General features: G+C 47.3%; 1 protein-coding gene across 6 annotated transcripts in view; it reads left to right on the top strand.

Annotated features, from left to right (window-relative positions):
* Window positions 1-15,084, top strand: part of meis2a (Meis homeobox 2a) — a 74,871-nt gene extending 59,787 nt beyond the window's left edge. For 3 of the 6 annotated variants that reach the window (XM_035532625.1, XM_035532623.1, XM_035532624.1), the window contains exons 10-13: window positions 8,030-8,088; window positions 9,327-9,437; window positions 10,270-10,353; window positions 13,297-13,387. In XM_035532625.1, the coding sequence (XP_035388518.1) occupies window positions 8,030-8,088; window positions 9,327-9,437; window positions 10,270-10,328 (229 nt within the window). In that variant the 3' untranslated portion in view covers window positions 10,329-10,353; window positions 13,297-13,387. Of the gene's footprint in view, window positions 1-8,029; window positions 8,089-9,326; window positions 9,438-10,269; window positions 10,354-13,296 lie in introns of all 6 variants that reach the window. The other 3 variants (XM_035532626.1, XM_027011592.2, XM_027011591.2) reach the window with 3 other exon arrangements.
* The last annotated feature ends 4,916 nt before the right edge of the window (window positions 15,085-20,000 follow it).

Here is a 20,000-nt window from a genome sequence, read left to right as displayed (position 1 = left end):
AGCTTTTTGCGCTCAAACAGGCTCAGTGCTTCAGTTTGTGTCTTTGTGTGTGTATATGACTGTGAGTGTGAGTGTGTGTGTGTGTGTGTGTGTGTGTAGGTGTGTGTAACTACTGAGCTGAGTGCCACATCAATTATTCACGAGAGGTTCCAGAGAAGCAGGATGTTTAACTGCTGCTCTTTACAGGCTCGCGTTGCAGTGCTGATACCACGTATGTGCACACAAACACGCACTGACAATGCCCACTGACCGTGTGGCGCCCTGCGCCAGGAGCCCAAGGAGTCCCCACAGCTGAGTCCTGGTGTGGTCCTGGTGTGGCCATGGGAGCAGAGCCCGTGTGAGGAGGCGTTGGAGGAGCAACCCAGCCTCCCTCTGCTTCGTGGCTTCATATCGCTGGGACCACTTTGCATTTTCACTGCCCTAAATACATCACTCCCTTAGAAGGGACTGAGAGAGAGAGAGAGAGAGAGAGAGAGAGAGAGAGAGAGAGAGAGAGCGAAAACAAAAACAGAGAAAAACAGGCACCCTTCTGCCAGATCCTTGTTCTGTGTCTGTGAAACCCTCATGTGCAATCCAGAGGTATTTGCATTACATAAGAAGTGCATTTGAAGCCCCTCTCCACAGGCCCTGCTTGCAGTGCACCAGCCCATTATAGTCCCCCAGTGGAGGCAGGGAGAGCGAGTGCCGTTTGATATGAAGCAGAGGAAATAGATTGGCCTTATTTCCTGTCTGAGTGTATCGGCGGAGGCGCTGGCATTGCCAAGATGATGCAGTCAATTGACGCTCAATTTTGTTTGAAATATCACGCCTCCGCGGTGTCATAATCGCTTTCCCCTGGTAATCCACGAAGCCGCCTGCATGATTCCTGACAAGAAGAGGAGCCGCGGCGACTGTTGCTGGATTCCTGGGGGGCCGGAGAAAGAGGGGTGGAGAGGGAGGAGAGAAAAGGAGAGAAAAGGAGCAAGGCTGTACAGGGGGAAAGAGGCCCGTATCCCTGATGGTGTGCTGAGATCGGAGGTGATGGTGCAGGGTGACGGAGATTACACCTACCTTCCCTGCCACATGGGACAAAAGCCTCCTTATGGGCCTCGGGAGGCAGGGGAAGCAGAGCCCCTCCAGGCCAGAGAGAATGGGGCGACTGATCCCCGACTCCGGACCTTCCCGATTCCAGGAGGCCCTGGAATGATCGAGGCTTGCTGGCAGAAGACTGAGAGCAGGACTGGATGGCCCGGCATGGTGGAGGGTGTCAGGAGCCCCTACTGGACCACCCACGGCTGGTCTCAGCCACCACCCACCATTAACCACCACATACCCACACCCTCTTGCGCTGAAGTGTGTGTGTGTGTGTGTGTGAGTGTGTGTGTGTGTGTGTGTGTGTTGGGCATGTTAGAGGTAACCACTCTTCTGTATACTCGTTCCATATAAACCAACCGGAGTGGTACGAAAACTGAAACTGAATGAGTGGCTTCTGAGGATGTGGACTGGCCTGCCTCTCAGTGTCTGACACACAGCTAAGCTGACATGTGCAGGGGTGCTTTGAAATGGTTCAGAAAGTCTAAAACAGCAGAAAGTGCACAAAAAGAAGGCAAGTCACTTACATGCACCTATAAACCCTCATCAGATGAGGTGGGGGGGGGGGGTGTTGAGAAAATGTGGACAGACTCCTAATCCCTCTTCTGGCAGTGATAATCAAAAATAATAGCACTGGTAAAAACATTCCAGAGCAAAAGTGCCTGTCTAGAGAAGAAAAGGGATTAATGTGGGGAGGGATAGATTAGGTGCCGCCTGACAGAGAAAAAGAGAGAGAAAGAGAGAGAGTGAGAGAAAAAGAAAGAGAGAGAGGTATTTCTGCACTCGAAGGAGAAAACAGGTAGTGCTAGTGTAGGTTAGCTGCGCCCAGTTGCTACAGAAGGCCTCGTTCACACAGGTGTGTTGACGCCTGGGGCTGCCTTGGCCCCAGTCCATTTCATTCAGAGACTGATTTAAACAATAACTATCATATCTTTTAAGGAAGGGAGAGAGCGGAGCGTCAAAGGAGATGCCTGTGAGCCCTGCCGGGGCCAAGAAAAAGCCCGCCGCAGTTGTCAGAGCTTGTTGATGTAGCAAGCGAAAGCGGGAGAGGTTTTTCTCGCTCTCCTGCTCTGTCAGACCCCTCCCTCCTCCACCTTCCGCATGCACGCGCGCGCCTCCTTACCAGCGGATTCGGTGGGGCTTGTGCCGCAGGACAGAGCGAGGAGAGCAGAATTGGAAGAACAAAGTCCTGCTCTCTGAAGCGGCAGCTGCTGCTCTCAGGATCAAAGGTGCGACAACCGGGGCTTCCTGGCCCACGCGGCCACTCCAGGTGCTTGACGGACAGTTAACAGCTGGGCCACGCAGGGGTCGCCTCGCGCCCTCCACCAGACCGGGGGTGGGGGTAGGGGTGGTAACATCCCTCCCCTGAGAGGTGGGGTTTCCTTGCCCTCTGACGGGTTTTTATTTTAGAGGGACAGTAGCACAGTTGCTGTAGTTCCACACCACCCTTGCTGTTCCTAGCTGGATGAAGCACCGTGAAATCCTATCCGTAAAAGGGCTCTCTCATGGTCGGGGTCACGGGGAACCGCGCCCCGCACCGCCCCGCGTGAGTGTTGGGAGGAATAGTGGAGTGCCGTCTATGAAATTTCAGCCATCCCAGCACATCTAAAGCAAGCAGCCTCTACCAGAGTCATGCCTTTCTCTGATAGCACAGAGAGAGAGAGAGAGAGAGTGCCGCAGTGCTATTGATTTATTTTAATTAGCAGCTCGTTAAATCGTGTCAGCTTGCAAAACAAATATATAATTCTTTGTCTGATTTTCCACTAGAGTCTTAATGACTCCTGCTGACTGAGAACTGGAGCAGGAAAACAGCTCCGAGAGGAAAAGAAGGAGAGAGAGCAAATTCTCTTCATATGTCACGAGAGGAATGCAGAAGGATTTTTTTTGGGGGGGGGGGCAGCCTGTAGAGAAAAAAAAGAGGGAGAGGAGTGTGAGACAAAGGGGAGAAGAGTGGGAGAGCGCAGGAGAGGAGCACGAGACATGTGGGAGCAGGAGAGGAGCGAGGCAAGGCGAGCGAAGTGGTGAAATCCACTGAGACGTAGAGAGGTGAAGCTTTTCCCTCCAAGAGGAGCTGCAGAGAAATATGTAAACATCACAGTGGCCTGAACATGGCCTCTCAGACCCCCCCCCCCCCCCCCCAACCTTCGTCCAAAACAGACACACGCAAACACACGCACACACACACACACACCACCCTACTCAACTTCCTCTCCCATCTGCACTGAATCAAGCAACAGGGTGAGGTAATGCTCACTGCCTCTGTCTCTCGACTCCTGTTTTAACTTAAAGAAGAGAGAGAGCTGTGGGAGAGACACAGAGAGTCTCCGTAGGCTCCTCCCCTGTCTCCACGTCACGCCCACTCTCTTCTGTCCTCCAGACTGCATGGGAACAGATCCTCTCGTATAGTCCATGATAAATCCTCAGATAGGTGCAGCGCGGAGATCATCTTAAACAGCTACTGCATCTCTCTGAAAGGCCCATCCGGCCTGATATGAAACCTGCATTTACCCCACAGCAGATCGGGGGCTGCCGGTGGCCTGCGGATGCACGCATGACCCCGGTAGTGGGTGATAATTGGGACATGTTTGCTTTTATTAAACCCATGCTTCCCAGGCTTCGTCTGTGTACGCTTCCTGGGTCAAAGTTGACGGTGGTGCTGTTTTTTTCCCTCCTAGAGCCATGTCCTTGTTGGAATCTTGCTGAAGTGTCTTAATTAGTTTTGTTTAGGATTTTCTGGCTGAAACAGATGTATGGGAGCAATAAGATTCAATTGGAAGCAGAACATGGTGATGCTCTTGAACTCTAATCGCAGACCGTTCCAGTCTGCTGAGTGTTGCACAAGAATTTCGTGGAGCGCAGGCTTCTCCCCAGCTCTGGCCTGGCTGGGTCTTTTGGGAGCGCGTTCTCGTTTTGCGCATTCGGCAGGTTTCTCGCTCAGAGCAGGACGGAGCTGGAACCTCTGCGCCGCTCTCCAGGCGCGGGGTAACAGTGCCGAGCCAGTTGCCTCCGAGCAATGTGATTGCTCTCTCCTGGCCCTCTTGCTCTCTCGTTGCAAACTTGTCAAACAAGTGACCCTGGCCCTGATTGGCTGGGCTCCCAGGACTAGGCCCTCCGCGATTGGTCAGGGTGCAGTGCCAGGCCGGCCCTCTTGGCTGCGCTCCAGGGCGGGGTGGTTTGGCACAGGGCTTTCTCGAAAGGAATGCCGACAACCGGAGCCAGTTGCCAGGTGGGCCCGTAATACAAATCACTCTTCTCTCCCCCTATCTGTCTGGAGGAGGTAATACACATGCTAAGGTGCTTTAGTGATTCTGCAATATCGTCACTGCTGCCTTCCAAACCGCCGTCCTATTGGCCAATGGCGCGGCTTCACGTGCTTAGCAGGGCAGAGGAGGAAGCCGTCTGTGTCCTCGGCGGGCGTTGCTCCCGCACGGGGGCGCGGCAGAAGCCACGCCCGCCAGGAAGTACTCCCCCCGCCCCCCAGCCGTCTTTTTAACACACGGGCTGGCGGGCCAGGATGTATCTGGCTCCCCTCGGGCGGCCCGAGCTGAGATTTCTGGCCACGGATCGAGTGTTGACGCAGCTCCACGGTAGAGTGAGGTCAAGTGGACTCCTGCAGCTTGCGCTGTATTATTCATATTCGCGGCGGTTTTGCGGTCTGCGAGCCGTGCTGCTCTAAATCTCTCCGCCCGACATGGCCGTGAAAGCGATCTGCCGGCGGCCCGGGACTCGGGCAGGAGTGGAGACTCGGCGCGCATGGCATCTGCGCACAGGAGTAGAAGTGTTCCGTCCAAAAGACACAGACTCCAGCTGTAGGCACGTTGTACTATGACAGAGATTAGGTTTCCTCTCTCTCCCTCCCACACACGCACCCAGAAACACGCCTGCTCTACAGCCGTTCTCTAGACATGTAGCATTTTTCTTTCCTTCTTATTCTTTCTTTCTTTCTTTCTTTCTTTCTTTTGTTTCGAATTCACTCAACTGATTTGTAAAAGCTGCTGGGATACGCAGCAAACACCGGCAGCCGGAGTCTTTTTTTCCTCTCCTGCAGTAATGTACACATTCTGTAGAGTATCCGGAGAAATGACCTCTCAGTGACCCCTTCACCTAACCTTTAATTATTTGTTTGAAGACAGCATGGAGTTCCCATGCTGGGGGAGGTGTGTGAGGGTGATAATACCAGTCAGTGTGTGTGTGTGTGTGTGTGTGTGTGTGTGTGTGTGTGTGTGTGTGTGTGAGTGAGTGGAAGTGGCCATTGGTATATAATGTTCTACAGGCTCAGGCTATAATAAGCACTCTACCAGATGTAAATAATAAAAAATGGTGGTAAGAGTTTTGAAGGACTCTGTCCTTCACTCCCGATCCAGAACCGGTTACTTAGTTGGGAGTCACTCAGGGAGGTGCTTGTTGTGGTCAGGTCCCTGGTGTGTGTATGTGTGTGTGTGTGTGTGTGTGTGTGTGTGTGTGTGTGTGTGTGTCTCCACAGTGTTCCCCAGTGTGCCAGCTCAAGCCTCCTCTCTCTGCAGGCCTGGTGCGGGTGTTGTTCTAAGCACACCCCATTAGCAGCTCATGGGAGGAGGAAAACAGTGTTATCAGGGCCAGCTCTGATAATCTCAATTGGCTTTACTCTAGCTGATAAAAGGCGCTCGGAGGGCCAGGAGTGGGCCCTGGTCAGGCCCCCCTGCGTTACTGTGGCAACAGTTTAGAGAGGGAAAACAGACGCTGTGGTGTGCATGCACGCGCACCCACGTGTGTGTGTGTGTGTGTGCCTTGTAATGTGCAAAGATGTGGCCGACGGGGACAGCGTTGACATGAAGGGGTCAATCCCAGTGGCAGCTGTTAAAGAAATACATGAATAACTTCAGTGCTGTGTGTGTGTGTGTGTGTGTGTGTGTGTGTGTGTGTGTGTGTGTGTGTGAGACATGCTTGTGCAAATGAAATGTTTTTTCTTCGATATGCTATTTCCCCCCCCTCATTTCTCCATGCTTAAAAATGGCAATATAACAATGCATTTTGTTGGAAAGAAAAACCTGTGCTACTTCTGAAGGAAACCCTGCTAGCTGTCTTGTGGTGATGTGTGGGGATGAGCTTTGATGTGCTCTGGTAGAGAGTGGGCATACTCCTCACCTGCGAGGAACAATCCTATCATTACGTGTTTATGGTTCCGTTTGGGGGGGGGGGGGGGGGCGAGAGCATGTTCACATGGTTCTGATTTGAGCCTCTTGGAGCTCTCCTTAAGACGGCAGGCTCGACGCGGCGATTGGAAGGCCCGAGTCTCGCTGTCTGCCCAGAAAATCCTGATAGGGGGGATTTTTTTTTTCTTTTTTGGTGTGTTCCGTGTTCCATGTTTTCTTACTCGCTCAGCTGGTTTTGAAGCCCAAGGCTAACCCTTCACCTAGCCACAGGCTCAGTGGCGTTTCTGACAGCAAAGATAGCCCTCCGAGAAGACCTGACTCATTCCTATGACTTCAACAATCTTAAATGGATCATAGTGATGACTGTGGTTTCGAGCAGCTTACAGTTCCTAATAATAGACATCGCATATCTGGGCGAAAACATTTCAAGTAGTCCTGCGATATACTAAAATGAACGATCCCTGCGCCTGTGTGGATTTCTAATTGCGTGCCCTCTGTTAATACCCATTGCTGTTTCTCTTTCGTGTCCGAGTCTCTCATCCCTCTGTCTGGAGCTGAAAAAGAAACCCAAAGAACCCTTTTCTCACTCTCTGGCAAATGAGACTTTATTTTTTCCCCAGATGTGTGTTTTGTAAATTTAAACATGTCGCTTTGAAAGCCCAGATTACGGGCATTTAAGTTAATAAGTAGAAGGTAAGGGCAGGTATCAGGGGCTTCATGAGGGATTTGGAGCCTAAATTGATTCCAGTTCTCCTGTGGGTCTAATGACCAGTCCTGTAGCGTGGCCCTTGGTGCGTTAGGCCACGCCCACCGCCCCCCACCCCAACCCAACCCCCCACACAGTCGTCGTTCTTTCAGGATGGCCCCACCGTGATTTGAAACCTCCCTCTAATACCAAACACATGTTGGTACCTGTAGTGCTAAGTGCCCGGTGTGGCCGGGGCGTGTACAGGAGGGGAGTTTCCTCTGGCGTGGGTCGGCCTGGCTTGCTCTTTGACACGGTCCAGGGTTCCCCACTCCAGGCGGGAGAGAGAGGGCTTCCCCTGGCTGGCACTAACCTCCCGGTGACCCCTTCGTCTCCGTGGTGCGGAGCAGTAGGGGAGAGCTGTGCTGGGTAAGGCTTTGTGGAGCTGTGCTTATTCGCCGCTGCGCTAGTGATAAAACTTCAGACAGCCTAATTGATGGGCTTGCTGACATAACAATACCTTGTGAAAGCACCGAGTGGCAATGCCTGGTCCTCATTTAGAGACAGCTGGAAGAGGACCAGAGTCCCCTACAAAGCAGCCAGGGAGGGGGGCGGAGTGGGGGGGGGGTCAAAAGCTGAAAGGAACCATTTGTGTCTTGCCCCTCAGAAACTTTTAACTTATTCTGAATTTCTAATGAGCGATAACCCACCAAGAATAATGTTTATATGCATGAGTGAGGGAGAGGGCCCGGGGCCCGGGGCCCGGGGCCCAGAGGCTGTTGGACTGCAGGGAAGATGCAGGCCTGTGCGTGTCTGCTGCACAGTGGCTACACAGCTACATGCGATGCTTGGGGAATGTCTGCGGAGTAGCCATAGCTACCGAAAGTAATCAAAAGCTTTATTAAGCTACAGGAATAGATCATAAGGGACATTAAAGGGACACCTTGTCGGGCTCCCAAGCCTAAGCACAATCACTCTTTTGTTGTTGTTGCTTCTCAGTTTTGAGCGCTTTTCAAGGAGTTAGCCATAAAGTGGCGCAAATGGCTTCTTATTTATTGGGGCCTTTAATGAATATTTGTCTCTTTTAATGGAAGGTGATTTAACGTGTCCTTTCTGTTTCCACTCCTCTTGTCTTTCTCAGGTTCATTAATGCCAGAAGAAGAATAGTACAGCCCATGATTGACCAGTCAAACCGAGCAGGTAAAGCCATCGTCTCCGCTCCCTATTCCAGTCAGGTCTCTGGCAGACAAACAGTTGCACACAGTCTGCCAGGACGGGGTGCAACCCTCGTCCCTCCCCTCGTCCCTCCCCGCCCCCACACACAGTCCTGTGCCTCTCACAGGGACCTGTGCCAATATGACCAAGCACGTTAGCTGATTGGCTCTAATTACATGTTTCCCAATCTAGCTTGTTAGAGATATATTAACCCACATTCTCTATGAAATGCTAATTGGCCACAAGAGGACTTTACAGGAATGCCAGGAGCATTTTTAACTGTCTCTTTTTGATATGCTTCTTGTAATTCTTAGTGATTAATTAATTTTGGAAATGCGGGGCAAAAATCCAGAGGGTTTTGTGTTTATTGATTTAATCCTGATTTCTGCCTCTGGGATACAAGTATGGACAGATTTACTGTTCTTGTAAATGGATTAAAAAGACTACACATTGTAAATTGATTAGACATTGATTTGCCATATCCTGTGGAGGCCCTGATGACAAAAAGCACCTTGTGATAAAATCATAAAAAATGACCCTCCACAGTCCAGTGCGTGGTGCAGGAGGAGAGGCAGCTGGAGCAGGCCACAAGCAGGGGGCCTCAGTAAAAAACTTTGGGGATTTTATAGCCATAGCATTTTAGTAAAAGTCCCATAAATGGGCACTAAGGTTGTGAAGCAATTATTGAAGCAAGACAGCCCAAAAGTGCTGTAGCTCCTGCCACAACAGCTGGGATGTGTTGTGAATATTTGAAAGCATGCTTAGAAACTGTCACAATCAGCAAACTGCCCAAAGACAGCATGACTAAGCGCTTCCTTTCGTCTCCTTGCAGGGGATCTCCTGCACACAGCCAGTCCCTCCATATATAGCCAGTTCTTTCAGTTCAGTACGATGGTAGCAGCTTTACTAATTATAAGATGAACAAACCCAGTTAGGTTAGTTGGATGTGATTTTTTTTTTTTCCAGAGGAATGTGTAGTTGAACTGGAGGCTTTCTTCTTTTCTCTTAATCAGTGGAGAATGTATCAGCCCCACGGTTCTCTAATGACCACGTGTGAGTCGGTGTGCATCAGCGTGGCTTTCTGTGCTTGCATGCTAACTCTCTGACTCACGAGTGTAGCATGGTGTCTTATAGTATGTTTGGGCTGGAGCTGGGACATTTGCTGATTGTCTGGTATGTCTTCTCTTCTTCCCCCCTCATGTCCGCGTTTTGACTACAATCAGGTTTTCTTCTTGATCCTTCAGTGAGCCAGGGAGCGGCGTATAGTCCAGAGGGTCAGCCCATGGGCAGTTTTGTGCTGGACGGCCAGCAACACATGGGAATCCGGCCAGCTGGTAAGCCTGCCCGACCACTGGATGTCCTGTCACTAACCACGGCACCATACTCATTTCCACTCACCCCTAGCGCTTATCTCCACTCACCCCTAGCGCTGAGCTCCACTCACCCCTAGCGCTGATCTCCACTCACCCCTAGCGCTGAGCTCCACTCAGCCCTAGCGCTGAGCTCCACTCACCCCTAGCGCTGAGCTCCACTCACCCCTAGCGCTGAGCTCCACTCACCCCTAGCACTTGTCCACTGTGCTCTCCCAGCATGTCATCGTAGCCTCTACCCGTCTGCCGCTGCCGGCCACATCTCTTCCTTGACCTATCTCAAGCATAATGCGCGCGTGGATGGTTCGACCCGCAGGTGCACCTCCTGGTTGTAACACACCACTTCACCTTCTCTCTTCCCTCTTGCCCTTTTCCTGCTGTACCTGGACCTCTCTAGAGCCGGGCTCCGTCCTCACTGCCTGTGGCTCATATCTCTCTCTGGTGTCCTCACTGTGGCTCATATCTCTCTCTGGTGTCCTCACTCTGACTCATCTCTTGCTGGTGTTTTCACTGTGACTCATATCTCTCTGGTTTCCTCACTCTGACTCATATCTCTCTGGTTTCCTCACTCTGACTCATATATCTCTCTGGTGTCCTCACTGTAACTCATATCTCTCTCTCTGGTTTCCTCACTCTGACTCATATCTCCCTCTGGTTTTCTCACTCTGACTCCTCTTTCTCTGCTGTCTTCGCTGTGACTCACACCGCTCTCTCTGGTGTCCTCGCTGTGACTCCTCTCTCTCTGGTGTCCTCGCTGTGACTCATATCTCTCTGGTGTTTCTCTCTCTTCTTCCAGGCCCTATGAGTGGAATGGGGATGAATATGGGCATGGATGGGCAATGGCACTACATGTAACTCAAAACTCAATGAAAAGGGGGAAGTAAGTAGAACTGTGATCTTTTTCCTCTGTCTGTCGGTGCTTTAGTTGGAAGCCTCACAGTAACAACCCTGAGTAACACCGGGAGCCCTTCCACACACACACAAACACACACACACCCTCTCACTCTACCTGCGCATGGTGTGCTGGGGAAGCTCACTTCAAAATTGTAACCAGAAAGAAGAGAGTTGAAGGGTGATGTTGCCATGCACACCTCGGATGTCCCTGGAGGGGACGGACTTGTGGCGCCAGACAGTGGGCAAAAGAGAGACAGAGAGAGACAGAGAGAGAGAGAGAGAGAGAGACGTCCTGGCCATGAATGTGTTTATCACAACAGCAGCATCACTCCTCCCCCATCTCTGGCAGCCAATGCAAATGTTGGACATTTAGGGGAAAAAATAACATCTCCAGGGGCAGGGGCTGACGGGGAGAAATTAAGCAGGCTCCAGTGAAGCGATAAAGAAGGAGAAGTGAAACTGTCCTCGGAGTGACATAAATCTGTCGCGGCGAAGGATTGATGCCCAAATTATCTTATATGCAAAGACGGGAACGCTGCAGTACATTACGGTCCCCGGGCGAGATATACGGGCCGGGGTGAGACGGCCGATCCTTCACTGGGGGAACCCGTGTGTTTTGATTATTTTTTACGGGGGGCGAGGGTGGGGGTGGTGGTGGACCGAATCCCAGCGTAAGATGCCAAGACAGGAGAGACGGTGAGATAAATTCAAAGGGACGGAGACATTAAAGGATGACTGCATATAAAAGGGGGGAATTTCCCTCGCCACGCTCTCTCTGCCTCTCTCGCTCTCTCGCTCGCTTTCTTTCTCTCGGAGGCTAAATGGCTGCCGTCTGATTAAGACGCCCATTACACCTCCCGCCAAGACTGTGGCACTGACATTTGAGGAATCAAGACATATCGCATCCCAAAGGCGCCGGGGCAGAGAAAATTTTATTTAACACCTAAACTCCTCTGCTCAATGAGGCACAATATAATAACACTTACCTTGATTAAAAGAACCCTTTATATGTAAATAGGCAGTGGATTTTGCAAAGGGTCACCATGGCGATTCTCCTGACAGCGCCCATTTCTAGACACCCTCCCATCTCTCGCACGCCACTGCTAATGGAGTCAAAAATGCAGAAAGCAATGTTCCCTAAAACAGCCACACAGAGACAACATTTGCTCAGCTTGGATAATTCTTAATATAGGCTATATCATTTCTAGACTATTTAATTACGTAACATATTTTATGCTTCATGACCAATTACATTAATAGCTTAATACAGACGAATATTACCCACTCTTGATTTGATTACGCAGCCACACAATATGGCATATTTGGTAGTTAATTATCAGCAGCCATTGAGCAGACGGCTCTGCTGAAGCAGACAGAGAGAGTAGGCTGGTCGAGGAAGCGTTATTGTCTTCAGATGGTTTTACCACTCCTGTTAATAAAGGGGGGGGGGGGGGGCACAGATCTACTTAACAGAATGACTACAGTTTAGCAGACTTGAGATTACCAGCTTACAGTGTCAAAAACATCTGCTGGGCCTTTTAACAGGAGCTGTAGGTTATGTGGAGGTGAGCACACTCCCCCTGCCTCCTAGTCTGGATTGATTTACTTTTTTTATGACCCCGATAGTGAGCTTTTAAAAGACCACTTTAACAAACATGTGCATTTGAATGAAATGAAGTTAGGGGCAAAGCGAGTATTAGAAAATGGTCCGGCTTTCAGCCCGTGAGATCAGCCATTAATCTCGGCCTTTGCTGCTCTTTTTCCCCTGCCGGGCCCTCCTGTGTAATTTCTTAATTGCGGTGTACCAAGGTAGAGGAATGCGGAGAGTGAGCATGCCTGGTGACCTTGGGGCGACCCCCTCTCCCCCCCCCTCCACCTTCAATGGCCACTGCTAATCCCCCAGGGGTTCACATTACAAAGCAGTGGCCGGGTCCAGCTTGTCCCGTGGCCCGCTGCTGGTCCAGCCTCCGGCTCTTCGGGATGCCGCACCATGGTCTGCCCCCGGGCTGCACGCCTGGCCCACGCCCACACCTGCACACCACGCTGCAGACCCCCGAGGAGCGCTGCTGCCGAGATATCAAACTCCAAATCCCAGCTTGCATCGCACCAGCAAATACACAAACGAGGTCGAGGTGTCTAGGCACAGCAGAAAGGGAACCTACGCGCATTTTGTGCACGTTTTCTTCCGGCTGGGTGCTTATACACTCGATCACGTCTGCTCCACATTTCTCCAGCATTTGGTTACGTTTCCTTCAAAAGTTCTCTTATCAAGAAAAGCATTTATTTGGCGCACTGTTTCTCCACTAGTGCGTTGCTATGGTTAAACAGCTCCTAAATTATTCACTAAGTTCTTAAATGGATCAAATCAGATGTGTCAAATCAAATGTTAAACCTGTTAGGAGCCCCGTGGACCCCTGAGAGATGCACCACTCTTTGTCCCAGAGTTCCACTAGGGAATTGCTACCATTGTGCAATGTTTCCCATCTCATCCACTTGCACTGCTGGTGGATGGCTATGCGGATCATTTTGTGGAAGGAGAACTGGCGGTGAGAGCACGGGGCCCCTCCATGTCCCGCTCGCTGCTGGAATGCTGCAGTGTAATTTTTCATGTGCTCTGCCCTCTGAATGTGCTACGTGAGCAGACACGCACCGGTTGGGGATTTGCTCCCTGCGTCTCATTTAATCAAACATCCATTTCTATGGCCAGCATGGACTACACAGAATAAGGGCACCGTGTTCCGCTGTCCCAGGGAGGCATGGAGCAGCGAGGATCGCACTGGCCAGTTTGAGCTCGCTGTTTATCCTGAATGGGCTCCTAAAATGTCCATTTTCTTCTAGTGTTACTTCAGCGATAACGATATGAAACCCAAGCGTGCGAACGAGCGAAAGTGCGTAAGCTGTATTGATAAGTCTCCTCTCCCTGTTGCAGGTCTGCAGAGCGTGCCAAGGGAGTACGTACTTCAGAGCGCTCCTGTGGGCATCAGCATGGCGCCCCTACCCTACCATACTTCGCCTCCGGCTCCTCCCATGCCACACCTCCCTCAGCTACGACATGGACCCCCTCTCCACCCCTACCTCTCTGGCCAGCCGTCTCCCCACGCCGCCATTCTAATGCACGGAGGACCTCATGGTCACCCAGGAATACCCATGTCTGCACAGAGCCCCCCTATTCTGACCCCCATTGACCACAGCACTGGTGGACAAGGCCTGGACATCCACGCCCAGTAGTGAAAGGGATCCTGACAACAAGAGCAAGCAAGAAAACAACTCTCATCCCTCTAAAGTGATTTTGAGACTATTTTTAAGAAAAAAAGGAAAAAAGAACAATTTTGACCAGAATTAGACACTACAAATGGAATTCCAGATGAGCTGTGATAATTTTTTTATCTTGTCAATTTTGTTACTTTCATCGATGGAGGACCAAGCTGACAAGAACACTTTGTAAAGTCTTGGGCTTTTGTTAAAGATCAACAGAAGATGTTTCAACTTCAGCTATCACAAAACATACAAACTCACAGAAACACAGACTTACACATACACCGAAACGCAGTCAAACATGCTCTCATTTGAACCATTTTAAAGAAATCATTCTGGAAGATTAAAAAATGACAAAAGAGACTCCAAGAGTTATAACTACTGTAGTATAAAAGTATAGACACTAAGTTAAAACTTGTGCATTTTTCTTGATCACTCAATTTATGTTTCCTGAGCTAGTCCTAGAATAAAAGATTGATCCCCGCTTTTCACACTGTGTGTGCTGTTCCATGAGGGAGAGATGGTCTTGTTGCAGCAATAAACAAACAAACAAGTAAACACGATAAATAAGAAAGGAAGAAACATCTGCGAAATCTCGGCCCTGTCACCAACAGTAGCGTGGGCAGTGAACCTGGCTGAGTAAGGACCAGAAGCAGCACTCTGTCAGAGAGCTTGTTAAATGAAGCCTGCGCTCTCTGGAAGACCCACCAACCATTATTTCAGGCCACTCTTCTTCTTCTTCTTCTTCTTCTTCTTCTTCTTCTTCTTCTTCTTTTGGTTCATGAATGAATGTTTCCCTGTAGGTAAAGTTCTTAGTTTGAATTGCCCAAGCACTGGATTGTGTTGGTTTTATACATTTTTATTTTATTATTATTACTTTTTTTTTGTATCATGGACTCTCGAGAGGAAGAGCCTATTGAAGGAAGCCTATTTGTGGACACGCAGCGTCATGCAGTAGTTTCCAAGCCGCCGGATCAGTATACACACCACACGGACAGAACAGACATGATGGTGGATTCTGTGGCATAGCGAAGCTATTGATTGGTTGATGCACCAAAAAAAACCTAAAACTTAAAAAAAAAAATTTAAAAAATAAAAAAAAAAGGAGAGAAAAAAAGAACTTAAATTATGAACTCAAAGCTTGGAGAAAAGCTAAGAGAATATTGTAACAAACTTCGTACAGAGTTCAGTCTATTAATTGTTTCATGTTAGATATTCTATGTGTTTACCTCAATTGAAAAAGAATGTTTTTGCTAGTTTCAGATCTGCTGTGGCATTGATATTGTATGTCCATGAATTCCTTCCTTTTTCAGCACGTGTTCCTCACTAGATGATAAAATGCTGTCTCCCTTAAGCTTTGTCAAAAATACATTAAATACTTGTATGAGGACTGTGACGTAATGTTTAAAAGGTGTTCAGTCACAAATGCTGTAATAAATATTTCATTTTTGATTTTGTTAGATTCCTGTGTGCTCAAGCGTGTGTTGCAAGTGATCCAATTATTATTATTATTATTATTATTATTATTGGGAGTTGTAACTTTAATCTCTGAATACTATGTCACTTTTGTCGGTTTTTTAGTTTTTGTTTTGTTTTTCTTGCTGCACAGTCGTGCATAGCTAGAGCTGAAATGGAAAAAAAAATGTAAATGGATTAATATTAGCAAAGTGCAGTCTGTTACAGTGATCTAGTTTGTTTTATCGGGCTTTTAGCATTAGTCCGAAACAATGGATGAGAAAAGCGGGCTGTTCTCTCCTGTTGAACAAAGGCAAGAGAAAGCGCAGTGATTTGCGCCGCTCATAGGCGACCCCTGCTGCTCAAACCCTCAGCAAGCTGTTGACTAGTTGACTACTTCACAGTCGCACTTCAGTCTCATTGGCAGCGTTTGCCCGCGGCTATCGGAGTTGCTGCTTCACACCAGAAATCACAACCTTAAAAGGTTATTTCTTTGAATTCTTTTTGTACCGTAGTATGCAGCGTAAATATCAGCGCTCGGTTATAGGCAGCTCATTATACTCAGTGCCAAGCCATATTTTTGTTTTTATTGTAGGATAATCGTGCTGTGTGTGTGCGCATTCCAGTATATTTTGCAATAATAATAACAACAATAACAGCAACAATAATAATAATAATAAATAATGATTATTATTATATTAAAATGGAGATAGATGCAGTTTGCACAAAGGTTTGGTGTAAAAACGTGGATTCCAATTGTTTCCAAGGAGTAAGGTTAGCTCGGCTGGATCATCCAGCAGATGTGGATTTTATTTTATTTTGTATAATTTTATTTGTTATATTTATTTTTAAGTGATGTTTGCTCTATTTACTCTAGCTATTGATTCTTCAAAAGGCTATACGTTCTAATCAGTTCATTTGGTTCACACCGTTGTTGTGTTCGTTTAAAAAAATAATAAATCCCAGCGAACACACGCAATCGTAGGCTACAGAGTACCATTTTAACTTAATTATTTCTGGTCATAATCTTGAATATTCTGCGTATACATAGACACAGACATATTAATGAAAATTTAGAAAATGTAAATATAGACCTGTGTGTGAGTGAAATTGTAATTTCGTTCAAGCAAAAACACCCCTTAAAACACATGCATTCTCGTTTTATTTATTTACATAATGTTCATTTTCTGAACATTTAATCTATATTTATAATTAACTACCGCTGTCAATAATGAAGCATAATATCAACTGTTAATTTATTGTACACACGTATATGGATAAAATAGACAGAAATCTGTCGCTTTGTGACAAGATATCAGATGCAAAAAAAAAAAAAAGGATTATTGTGAGGGGAGAATTTTAATATTAATAGTTTTCCCCCTTTTCTGGGGAGACAGAAGGTAGATTGCCTTTGCCGCTTCTCTTTGCCGATTCGGTGTGACAGGAATGATGGATGATCCAGCCGAGCTAAACAGCTCCGCCCCTCATCTCCTCTCCTGTCAAAGCTACTTCGGGCACTGCTGTTGGAATAAAATACGCAATATTCCCCCCCTGCACAACACCCGCGCCTTAGCCAGTCCCGCCTGAGCTCCAAACGATATTAAATGTCCACAATAAACAGTTAAAAACGAGAGCAGTCGTGTGCACAAAGGCAACATGTTAATACACCCTTAACCCTTGATAATATCTGATCATGTGAGCACCATACAAAATAGGTGATTCGATCCGCAGGGCAGAGTGCAAAGCGCCAGCTCACGCTTGGATTCGGTGAACCTGTAAAGCAAAGGGGCCACTCGTTGGAAAATAAATATGCAAGAGAAATGAGCATATCTATGCAAGTGCATTGTTTATTGAAACATTTGAATTAGCGGTAGTTGGGGTTAGTACTGCGTGTTCTAAAGCTCGTATCGCTCTCTTTTCATAATAAAAAGAATCTCGGAAGAGGTAGTTCATTTTGAAAAGGAGTCCTTACTGCACGGTGAATATTTTTGTTGTTGTTTTTGTGTTTTAATAATTTTTCTTCTTTTTTGTTTCTCGTTTGTTTGTAAGTCCCGCTGCTCCACTTTCTTTAAACACGTTTCAGCAGTTTCCCCCGCTTTAGCCACAAGGTGTTTCTATGACTACGTCGTGTATGTGGACGGGTCAGGCGCGGGGGTTCCTCAGAGAAAAGGCCACATTTCGCTGATCATTTATCACTGTCACTCGCATAATGATTCTCCCTGCAGTCCCCTATTGATGAGGATAATTACATTAGCTCAGAGTGACTGATCAATAAAGCTCCAGGAAAATGTTTTATTATAACCCACCTAAAGTCTCTCTAAAACTGGAGGTTGTTGTTTTCTTTCTTCTCCTCTTTTTTGTTTTCTTTTATTACAAAACGGGCACAGGCGGAACGGTAATCCGCGAGCTGAGTGGAGACGCTACACTAAACCATTTCCCTTTGCTGGTTGTATCTGCATTCCATAGGCCATGTACTGCTGTCCATTCTGCTTCGTCCCGTTAGAACAACAAGGACATTCAAGATTTATCATTCAGCAAAACGTGTATCGCACCACTGGGACAAACGTGGAGATGACGTTAATAGACGTGTGAATGAGGCGGACTCGACACTGTTTTAAATAATTTCACTGTTTTAAGCATTTCCTTATTATACTACGGTACTTTCTCAGATTTCATTTATGTTGTTTCTACCCATTAGTGGTGGGCCTAATTTTTTTCTTACCGTTTCAGCCGGCAAGATGGGTAGATTTAAGACAGAAATGGGTTATGAGCCGGTAGCGCAATATATCCTTTTGTTAATTTAACGCAAACCATCAATCTGTAAAATCGACACGTGAGATCAGTTTTAATCGAAAGCATTGCAAGGGAAAGATTAGTTATGCTTAGAGCAGAATTACACTTTTCATAATGAGCTCTATAATATACGTCTCATATAGAACAGGCCGTCGCCTAATGCTGTAAGTGAGGGGCCGTGTGTGTGTTTAATTGTAAACAACCTATTCCCCGCAGGAACATAGCTAACTCTTTTGCGTCATTCTTCGCGGTGTTCAATGCCATTTCCCTTTTACCCTGTAAGAACTTGCCAGTAAGTAATTTCAATACAGCCAATTTATCATTTATAATATACCAAATAATTTTCATCATTGTTAAAATAAAGGAAATCAGAATATTTCTATTACATTTAAGATTGTATTATTATTATTATTATTATTATTATTATTATTATATATTTTTTAAGTCAACACAAAATTCACACTCGCAAGGAGACCATGTCTCTGCAGCATATTCTGTATTAGAAAGACGGCTGGGTTTTTACATTTGAAAATAGTACCCAGACGCGTGGTAAGATGAATCAAAGAGTATTGTTTACAGACTGCAGACGCCAGTTTCTGTGGACAAAGCTCAGATTAATAACCAGCAGTGTAATGTTGAGGAGCTTTCTCGCTTGGTCGCTTTTCTGAATTAGAGCCGATTTCTTCACACTCCAGCGGCGCCTGTCTTCTTAAAAATGAGTGACAGTTTTTGCGTCTCCTCTTTTCTCCCCAATGATGTAAAATCTCTAATTAGTTAAATCGCGATGCTGAAGGGCGTAATATTGGCAATGTAGAATTGAAATGGTCAGTCAGAAGTTAGAAAAATAAAATGGGGCATTTACCTTTAAAATAGATACAGAGCAATAGAACAAAATGGCTTTGCGTTTAGACGAGCCTCAAGGATGTTGAGTTTTACTTTTTCAATCAGTTAAGATTGAATTAGGAACCCTGCGGCACGCCGGTCTGATATTTTCTCATTAGGCTCCCTTTGCTAATGCCGAGTGTTAGATTGGCTTAAAGCTTTTCAGCGTTTGACCAGTTGTCAACCGAAATCATCGTCGTACATAGCTTGGGGACTGCAGATCCGCACTAACTATATCATAAATCGGTGGAACTAAAGGCGCAAAAAATGTTGGCAATTTTTCTTTGCATTTCCTGACTTTCATTAAGAGATATTTTCAGTTATTTGAACAAAAAAGGTTAGAGATATCTTGCGGGAAGCTCGGGGCAGTAAAGTGAGACATTTCGCGAGAACTGTAAATAACAGAAAACGCTGGCCATGGGCTTCGGAAGAGGGTAAAAACACACACACACACACACACACACACAGCGAGAGAGAGAGAGAGATTTCTCTGCCATGGTAAAACTGAACAAACGGACCCCTGGGCACAATGTGGCACCATCATGGCGACCCCTTCTGGAGGAGAACAGAAATGTGAGTACTTCACGCTAAAGACGCAACACACCTCGTTTCCACCGTGTTTCCCAACAAAATCTGGATTTAAATGTAACCAGTCTTATCACTGGTTACACCCATCACCGCTCCATCATTATTACACGAGGAAAAACAATATGCATACGTACCGGCTATAAAAACATGCTGACTGTCTAAGCAACACTTTTGCCGTGACTGAGAAAACAGAACTCGCCCCTCCTTTCTTCTTACCTGTCTGAACGCCGAGGTAGCGTGTACTTGGGCAACACAAGGGGAATAACGCATCTATCATTTCATTCTCGCAACAGGTCTGAATTACTTTGCACATCTAATCGGAGACGCTGAGTGGTGTTCTAGATATTTACCAAGTTTATTACCAAGTTTAACAAGAAAAAAAGCAACAAACGGCCAGAGCAAAACACGGGACAGCACCGTGCAGATGAAAAGGTGACAGTGTGACCATACGCTACAAGGCCAGTCGCGACGACCCCAGACGCCGATCAGTGTAGTGCACTTTAAACTTCTTCATAGGTAGCCAATGTTAAAGGTGTGCTGTTACTCAAATGATCAGCACTGTGGAATCGCTTTCAGAAGGACGATCAGCGATGACTTTGTTTGCTGCGCATTCCCGTATTAAAAGGTTGCACCTGATGTACAGGCCCTACCTACTTAAGG

The sequence above is a fragment of the Electrophorus electricus genome, chromosome 13 (assembly GCF_013358815.1).
Source record: "Electrophorus electricus isolate fEleEle1 chromosome 13, fEleEle1.pri, whole genome shotgun sequence".
Lineage (NCBI taxonomy): Eukaryota > Metazoa > Chordata > Actinopteri > Gymnotiformes > Gymnotidae > Electrophorus > Electrophorus electricus.
The sequence above is the reverse complement of the archived record's forward strand: the minus strand, read 5'-3'. Positions and strand labels throughout refer to the sequence as shown.